Raw genomic sequence first — 10,000 nt, forward strand, 5'->3', positions numbered from 1 at the left:
ATGTTGTTCTGTGTGTGGTTGTGTGCACAGAGTGACGACGGTTACTCAGACACTCATTCCTTTTGCACTCCCTCATCCTCTATCTCTCTCTCTCTGTCTCTGTTTATTTTTACTTATTTTTTATTATTTATAATTATAATAATTCTTATTTTGTGCTTGAACCATTGGAATCACGGTGAATGTTATGAGTGAAAAAAATGTTGTTCTTTTTTTTCTTTACGTTATTATTATTATTATTATTATTATTATTATTATTATTATTATTATTATTATTATTATTATTATTATTATTATTATCATCATCATTATTATTATTATTATCATCATTATTATTAGAATTATTATTATTAGGGGTCCATCCCTTAGGTTGTTATTGTTCGGGGAAAAATTATTGTCATCATATTATTAACTGAAAATGTGGAGATCCAATTGAGAAGGTCCAGTCGGACCGGTGTGTGGCGTGGACTCGGTCGCTCTGTAGTGTTTCAATGTTACCAACTATCAATTTAGATGTATATTTATATAGCTTCTTACCTGATAGATGTAAGTAAATCTGTCCAATTGATATTTTAAATCTGTGGTCCACATTACTTTGCCGGATGAAAAATACAGTAAAAAGTAGTCCTTGAAAACTCGTCACCGCGTCCACTCGAAAACTGAAATGACGACGAGTGATGCGTTCAAGATCCAGCAAGGTGTCGGGAAAAAATTAATTGTGCAGTGTACTGTAATTTGTGTATGTACTCACAGAAATACCCCAACCTTTTATCTATTTAATGGAAATGTAACTTACTGAAAATGTAATCAAAGGAAAAATCTCAACAAATAAATGACCTGCTCAACACGGCACCAAATGGCCACCCATCGCTGAGAGTGCAGCTCTATTTCCACAGACAACACAGTGAGTTATTATAACACTGGTGTTCAAATAAACTTCGGAAAATCATGCTATGTTTTAGAAAACCCGGAAAAGTGTAAAACGCACCCAACATGACTAAACTGGACCCCGTGTGTTGCTGCCTGAAGCTATATTATTATTATTATTATTATTATTATTATTATTATTATTATTATTATTATTACTACTACTACTACTACTAATAATAATAATAATAATAATAATAATAATTTTATTTAATTTTTTCATTAATTTTTCTTTATTTATTTGTTTATTTGCATTGTACTTTTTTTTATAATGTTAGAATCACAGTGAGAACTACATGAGATAAATAAAATGTTTTTAAAAACTCTCTCTCTCTCTTTCTCTCTCTCTCTCTCTACAGACAGCAGCCAGCCCTCGCTTGCCCAACCCTCGCTCACCTTGCAGAGTTTTCCCTATGGAGGTTGTGAGTCCGTGGAGCTCTCCTACCAGAGTGGTAAGAAAACAGGCAGTCAGCCAGGCGGTCAGACACACAGTTAGACTGTCAATAATGTGTGTCAGTAATAGTTATTTTTCCCTTTTTCGCTATTTCAGCCGTGTCCAAACTCATCCTGAAATTTCCTGAAAAGTTCTGAGCTCTAACTCTCACCTCCTTTCCTTTCCTTCTCTTCCTCCCTCCCTCATCCCTCAACCCCTCCCCCCACAGGTCAGTTCCAGGCAGGTCAGTTCCAGCCAGCGATCCGTGTTGCCGACCTCCTGCAGCACATCACCCAGATGAAGTGCGGACAAGGATATGGATTCAAGGAGGAGTACGAGGTGAGCACACAAACATGAACACACCGCACCTACGCACTGCATGCACAAACACAGACACACACACACACACGCACGCTAGCACGCACGCGCGCACACACACACACACACACATACACACACACACACACAAACACAAGAAAGACACACAAACACTCACGCACGGCCTCGTTGTGGATTGTGCAGACATTTTCATGAGCTTGTGTGAAAGCGGCATCATAACTTGCCCTCGTGGTGCTCCTGTGTTTGCTTTTGACAAGCAGAATCCAATAGGAACGGCACATATTAGGAACAGCATCTAATAGGAACAGCATCTAATACAAACAGCATCTCATTGGAACAGCATACGCACATTTTAGTATTTCTAGTATTTTCGTAGACTGCGGGTGTCATGACATTTCACTACATACTGTATATGTATGACCGTATGTATATGTATGTGACAAATAAAGCTCTTGAATCTTGAATCTTGAATCATAAAAACGGAACAGCATCTAACAGGAACAGCATGTAATAGAAACAGCATATATTAGGAACAGCATCTAATACAAACAGCATATAATAGGAACAGCATCTAATAGAAACAGCATATATTAGGGACAGCATCTATGTGGAACAGCATATATTAGGAACAGCATCTAATCGGAACAGAATCTAATAGGAACAGCATTTATTAGGAACAGCATCTAATACAAACAGCATATAATAGGAACAGCATCTAATAGAACAGCATATATTAGGAACAGCATCTAATACAAACAGCATATAATAGGAACAGCATCTAATAGAAACAGCATATATTAGGAACAGCATCTAACAGAAACAGCATGTAATAGGAACAGCATCAAATTGGAACAGCATCTAATAGCAACAGTATATTTTAGGAACAGCATCTAATAGGAACAGCATCTAATAGGAACAACATATATTAGGAACTGCACCGAATAGGAACAGCATCTAATAGGAACAGCATCTAATAGGAACAACATATATTAGGAACTGCACCGAATAGGAACAGCATCCAATAGGAGCATCATCCAAATGTACTACCTCTAATAGGAACAGCATTTAATAGGAACAGCATATATTAGGAACAGGATCCAATAGGAACAGCATCTAATAGGAACAACATATATTAGGAACTGCATCTAATAGGAGCAGCATCCAAATGAACAACCTCTAATAAGAACAGCATCTCATAAGAACAGCATCTAATAGGAACAGCATCTAATAGGAACAGTATATATTCGGAACTGCACCGAATAGGAACAGCATCCAATAGGAACAACCGATAATAGGAACAGCATCTAATTGGAACAGTATATATAAGGAACATCATCAAACAGGAACAGCATCTAATTGAAACAGCAACTAATTGGAACAGCATCTAATAATAACAGCATATATTAGAAACTGCACTGAATAGGAACAGCATCCAATAGGAACAGCATCCAATAGGAACAGCATCCAATAGGAGCAGCATCCAATAGGAGCAGCATCCAAATGAACAACCTCTAATAGGAACAGCATTCAATAGGAACAGCATGTATTCGGAACTGCACTGAATAGGAACAGCATCTAATAGAAACAGCATCTAATTTGAACAGCATATATTAGGAACAGCATCTAATAGAAACAGCATCTAATTTGAACAGCATATATTAGGAACAGCATCTAATAGGAACAGCATCTAATAGGAGCAGCATCTAATAGAAACAGCGTCTAATGGAAACAGCGTCTAATAGGAACAGCATCTCCTAGGAACAGCATCTAATAGGAACAGCACTGAATAGGAACAGCATCCAAATGAACAACTTCTAATAGGAACAGCATTCAATAGGAACAGCATACAATATATTAGGAACAGGATCTAATAGGAACAGCATCTAAAAGGAATAACCCACAATATGAACAGCGCCCATTAGGAGCAGAATCTATTTGGAACAACCTCTAAAAGGAACAGCATCTGATAGGAGCAGCATCCAAATGAACAACCTCTAAAAGGAACAGCATCTCATCGGAACAACCACTAATAGGAACAACATTGAATAGGAACAGCATCTAATATGAACAACCCCGATAGGAACAACGTTGAATAGGAACAACATATATTAGAAACAGCCTCGAATAGGAACAACCTATAATAGGAACAGCTTTGGTGTGATTAGGTGGAGAGACGATCTGATCAATAATTAAAGCCACAGACGATCAATATTGATGAGCAGGAGCAGAGCAGCGGGGGCAGAGATGGAGACAGAGGGCCGCTCAAGCTCAGAATCACAGCTGAGAGTGTTGGTTTTTCCTTTCTCACTTCCTTCCCTTCTTCCTCACTTCCCTCCCTTTTCCTTCTTTCCTCACCCCCCCCTTCTTCCTTTCCTCTCTTCCTTCCTTCTTTCCTCACTTCCTTCCCTTTTTTCTACTTTCCTAATTTTCTTCCCTTTGCCCCCTATCTCATTTACTCTCTTCCTTCCCTCCTTTATTTACTTCCTTCTTTCTTTCCTCACATCCTCCCCACCTTCCTTTCGTCCCCACTTACTCCCCTCCACCTGTCTTTATTCACTTCCTTCCCTCATTACTCCTTTCCTCACTTTCTTTCCTCCTTCCTTATTTCCTCAGACCCTTCCCCTTTCCTCCTTTGTCCTCCTTTCTTTACTTGCTTCCCTCCTTTACCCTTCCCTCACTTCCTTCCTTCTCTCCTCATTCCCTTCCTTCTTTCCTCACTTCCTTCCCTTCGTCCCTCTTTCCTCACTATCTTACCCCTCCTTCCTTCTTCTGCCCTTCAACACAGCACACTCACTCCGCCGTCTTTCTCTGAATTTCTCTTACACTCCAGTACCATCTTTATTGCTCCCTCGTTCCCTTTTCCAGCCCTCTAGTTCCTCCAGACACACAACCCCTCTATCTTGCCCCTTTTCTCTCTCTTCCATAAAAATGAATATTTTCCATTAGCCATGCGTCTGCGTGCGTGTTGAAAATGGCCCCTCCGTGATGCCGTACGTTATATTTTCATTTGCCTGCCGTCATTTTGGTTTATGCCCCTGATCCATTTAGAGGAGAGCAAATGTGATTTATTGTGTGTGTGTGTGTGTGTGTGTGTGTGTGTGTGTGTGTGTGTGTGTGTGTGTATGTGTGTGTGTGCGTATGTGTGCGCGTGTGGGAAAGAGAGAGAGAAAGCTTGAGGGAGGGAGAGAGAGAGAGAGAGAGAGAGAAAGAGAGAGAGGGAGGGAGAGAGGGAGAGAGAGAGAGGTAGACAGAGGGTCAGAGGGAGGCAAAGAGAGATGGATAGAATGGAAGACTTGAATAGATATCATAAAAACCGAGGATAGAAGGCAAATTAAAGAGTGAATATACACAGTGAGAGAGGGAGGAAAAAGATTAGGTTAGATTCCTTGGAAGAGCCTCGGATTGACAGAAGTCTTCTTTTATTGGGGGAGGGCTTCCAAACAGCAGCGCAGGCTCTTTCTTTGTTTTCTTCCTTTTATTTATTTTTCGGGGACGTTTCTACTCTTCTTTCTGTTCTCTCGAGAACTCTTTCTGATAACGCAGCAGCTTCTGATCGTCATGTCAAGGCAAAAGTATTGATAAGCTAAAAACCGATACAATCAATATCCATTTCAATGTGGGGCGTGATAATGTGATTGATCTATGTTTTTAAACAATAGATAACAGGGGGTGGGTACTTGTCGTCTAGAAATCGGAAGGTTGCCGGTTTGATCCCCGGCTCGATCCCGACCCCTGCCACCATGCTCCCCAGGCATGGGCCTGGCAGCCCACTGCTCCTAACCGCATCAGGAACTAGAATGAGTCAAATTCAGAGGAGCAGTTTCCCCCAGAGGGATTAATGACGTTAAGTACAATAAATAACCATACCATACACAATAAAAAGAAAAACAAAAAATTACAAAATCTTGTGAAAGAAGTCTGAAAAGGAGCAGGAAGTAAACACTTGTTTTCTCAGACCTCTATTCTATATACTCTGTTATATCTATTAACTTAAATTACATTCATTGTTACTGTATATACGCACATAAGTATACAATATACTGTGTCTTTATATATATATATATATATATATATATATATATATATATATATATACACACACACATACTGTATATGAGAATGAAGTAGAATGAAAGAGAGGGGGAGAGAGATGAGTGTTATCAGTACTGATAGCTGCCAACTGAGTGTTACTCATCACCAAGTTCACACACACAGACACACACAAACACACACACACACACACACAAACACACACACACACAAACACACACACACACACACACACACACACACACACACACACACACACACACACACACACACCGTACCACGCACATAACAAATACATTTTGACAGATATATAGACACATCAACTTATTGCTCAGTCAAGCGGAAAATGGATTCTGTCGCAGAAGTGTGTGTGTGTGTGTGTGTGTGTGTGTGTGTGTGTGTGTGTTTGTGTGTGTGTCTGTGTATGTGGGTCATATTACTGTCTGAAAGTGAAAGCTGTTGCCTGGTCTTCATAAACCCCCTAATGGACACAAAGAGGGCAGTTCACTCTATAGGGAGACTGATGTGTGTGTGTGTGTGTGTGTGTGTGTGTGTGTGTGTGTGTGTGTGTGTGTGTGTGTGTGTGTGTGTGTGTGTGTCCATATGTCGACCCGTGAGAATTTGGGTTCAAGTACTCAAAATGAGCCTGATCGCGCCTGCATACTCATACACACATTTTTGCACTTGTAAAACGAAACACACTCTTGCCTGCACACGCACACAAATAGTGTACAAACACACACACACATGCACTTTAAAAAGCACACGCATGAACATCCATTCAAGGCACACGGCCATGCAATAAAACAGGCACAACATGCACAAATACAATCCAAAAAGCTCATTAAAAAACAGGTAGATATCAAATAACGGACAAAGTTTGATGTTGTTATTAAGCAGCTGTTTTACTCACCTTTATGATATCATTGAATAAAAATGATCATTAAAATGATCAATATGAAGACATATTGATCAATTTAATAATCAAATCATATCATAGAGGAGAGTAATAGGGGGAGTAGAAGTAGAGTAGAGGTAGAGTAGGGATAGGGTAGTGGTAGAGCATCTGTAGAGTACAGGTAGAGTAAACGTGTAGAGTGCAGGTAGAGTAGAGCTAGAGTATATGGAGAGTAGAGGTAGAGTGGAGGTACACTACAAGTAGGGTAGAGGTAGAATAGAGGTAAAGTAGTTGTCAGAATAACACTTCTAACATTGCGGTAGAGAAGAAGTAGTGTAGAGGTCGAGTAGATGTAGTGTAGTGGTAGAGTAGAAGTAGAGTATAGGTACGGTAGAGGTAAAAGTAGAGTAGAGATAGAGTAGAGGTAGAAGTAGAGGAAGAGTAGAGGTAGAAGTCGAGTCCTGGTAGAGTATCGGTAGAGTAGAGGTAGAAGTAGAGGAAGAGTAGAGGTAGAAGTCGAGTCCTGGTAGAGTATCGGTAGAGTAGAGGTAGAAGTAGAGGTAGAGTAGAAGTAGAGTAGAGGTAGAAGTAGAGGAAGAGTAGAGGTGGAGTACAAGTAGAGTCGAGCTAGAGTAGAAGTAGAGTACAGGTAGAGTAGAGGTAGAGTAAATCTGTCTCGCGCACAAAACAGTGTACACCACCACTGACGTAGAGACGTATATTGTAATAATATAATTATTGCTTTTACTTTAAAAATACTGTTTATATCATAACATCTTGATAATACTCATCCTCTCAAGTTGTGCACTTTGAAATTTGTTAACTTTATTACACTCAGAGAAATGAACGCAGGTGTAAAATCCGGTCATAAAATAAGTCGTCCATCTGTAGTGTTCTGGCAAGGATACGGAGTGGCGCTGAAGTGTCAGCCTATCCCAGCATGCACCGGGGCTGTGAGTGCTACAGTCTGTCCTGCCATCAACTACAGCTGATTGCACCTCATTAATATTCATTCTGCTGTTTTAACTTCTTTCTGTTTTCGTGTCACTGTAGAGGCTCTGGGCGTCGTCCAGTATGGCCACGCATGTTTAATGTGAAACCACTGCCTGCGAGAGTTGGACTTAAATAACTCTGTGTGTGTGTGTGTGTGTGTGTGGTGTGTGTGTGTGTGTGTGTGTGTGTGTGTGTGTGTGTGTGTGTGTGTGTGTGTGTGTGTGTGTGTGTGTGTGTGTGTGTGTGCGCGTGTGCGCGCAGGGCCTGGCGGAGGGACAGACGGCGCCCTGGGAGACGGCCAAGAAGGATGAGAACCGCAACAAGAATCGATATGGCAACATCATCGCTTGTGAGTACCGCGCTGAAACGGGTCACGGTTGATATGAGGGCTACTTATTTGGGGTGGACTGGTTTTAGTTTTGTTGAATTGAGTTTAGTTGGGTCGGGCTCAGCTGGATTTGGTTTAGTTGAGTTGGGTTTAGTTGTGGTTGGTTTAGTTGAGGTTGGTTTAGTTGAGTTGGGTTTAGTTGTGGTTGGTTTAGTTGAGGTGGGTTTAGTTGAGTTGGGTTTAGTTGGGTTGGGTTCAGTTCAGTTGGGTTTAGGGTTAGGGTTAGTTGAGTTGAGTGGGGTTTAGTTGGGTTGGGTTTGGTTGTGTTTAGCTGAGTTGGGGTTAGGGTTAAGGTTAGTTTAGTTGATTTGGGTTTAGTTGAGTTGGGTTTAATTGGGTTGGGTTTAGTTAGGTTGGGTTGGGTTTGGTTGTGTTCTGCTGAGTTGGGTTTAGGTGGATTGGGTTGGGTCAGGTTGTATTCTGCTGAGTTGGGTTTAGGTTAAGGGTTAAGATTAGTTTAGTTGATTTGGGTTTAGTTGAGTTGGGTTTAGTTGGATTGGGTTGGGTTTGGTTGTGTTCTGCTGAGTTTGGTTAAGGTTAAGGGTTAAGATTAGTTTAGTTGATTTGGGTTTAGTTGGGTTGGGTTGGGTTTGGTTGTGTTCTGCTGAGTTGGGTTTAGGTTAAGGGTTAAGATTAGTTTAGTTAATTTGGATTTAGTTCAGTTGGGTTTAGTTGGATTGGGTTGGGTTTGGTTGTGTTCTGCTGAGTTGGGTTTAGGGTTAGGGTTAAGGTTAGTTTAGTTGATTTGGGTTTAGTTGATTTGGATTTAATTAGGTTGGGTTTAATTGGGTTGGGTTTAGTTGAGTTGGGCTCAGTTTAGTTTTGTTTAGCTGGGTTGGGTTTAGGGTTAGGTTTAAGGTTAGTTTTGTTGGGTTGGGGTTAGTTGAGTTGGGTTTAGTTGGGTTGGGTTTAGTTGAGTTCGGTTTAGTTGGGTTGGGTTTTGTTGAGTTGTGTTTAGTTGGGTTGGGTTTAGTTGGGTTTGGTTTAGTTGAGTTGGGTTTAGTTGGTTTTGGTTTAGTTGAGTTGTGTTTGGTTGGGTTGGGTTTAGTTGAGTTGGGTTTAGTTGGGTTGGGTTCAGTTGAGTTGGGTTTAGTTGTGTTGGATTTAGTTGAGTTGGGTTTAGTTGGGTTGGGTTCAGTTGTGTTGGGTTTAGTTGGGTTGGGTTTAGTTGAGTTGTGTTTAGTTGGGTTGGGTTTAGTTGAGTTGGGTTTTGTTGGGTCGGGTTTAGTTGGGTCGGGTTTAGTTGAGTTGGGTTTAGTTGGGTTGGGTTTAGTTGAGTTGGGTTTAATTGGGTTGGGTTTAGTTGAGTTGGGCTCAGTTTGGTTGTTTGGTTAGCTGAGTTGGTTTTAGGGTTAGGGTTAAGGTTAGTTTAGTTAAGTTGGGTTTCGTTAGTTCTAGTTTGCTGGGTAGATTTGACTTTTGCTTTGTTTTGATCAGGAGCACCATAATAATGTATATCATGTATATTTTTGGGCGCTGCGATGGGACAATTTATGGGAAAATCACTAGTACGAAATCAAATCAGATTCATTCAATGAGGTCGACCAAAGATTTGTTTCCATTATGTAACAAGTTACTACAGGATGAGGCAAACTATTATAATATATTCAAGGTGTAATAGAAAGGCGGCAGGTTATTAGGGAAAGCAGGTGTTCTGAAATAATCTTTGAGAGTCATTTGAGAAACCCCAAAAATCTAGGTGTCGATAGTTTAAATGACTGAATGAAGAAGAGAAGTGCATTTTGAGGAAGGATCAATGCTTCTAAATAATGACTCTCGATTAGTCCTTGAATTGCAAGTTGAAATTGTGACGCAATAATGGCGACACGTGTCAACAAAGAGACCAGATGAGACCAGCTCACGCCCGGTGTGTACGTCACGTTGCTGCCCGGTTTCTGAACCTCTTGTGTGCTTTGCTTTGCTTTGCTTTGGTAAAGCCGTTTGGGTTCCGTGGATCTTTAGTTTCCTCCCGTTT

At 40.6% G+C, this 10,000-nt stretch overlaps 1 protein-coding gene across 1 annotated transcript in view; it reads left to right on the forward strand.

Annotated features, from left to right (window-relative positions):
• The window catches only part of ptprt (protein tyrosine phosphatase receptor type T), a gene marked incomplete at its 3' end in the record, with an annotated part of 224,576 nt that overhangs the window by 165,242 nt on the left and 49,334 nt on the right, over positions 1–10,000 (forward strand). Inside the window, exons 20-22 of the mRNA XM_080001601.1 lie at positions 1,284–1,376; positions 1,602–1,696; positions 7,899–7,986. Of these exons, the coding sequence (XP_079857727.1) occupies positions 1,284–1,376; positions 1,602–1,696; positions 7,899–7,986 (276 nt within the window). The remainder of the gene's footprint in view (positions 1–1,283; positions 1,377–1,601; positions 1,697–7,898; positions 7,987–10,000) is intronic.

This window comes from Zeus faber (assembly GCF_960531495.2).
Source record: "Zeus faber genome assembly, chromosome: 5".
NCBI lineage: Eukaryota > Metazoa > Chordata > Actinopteri > Zeiformes > Zeidae > Zeus > Zeus faber.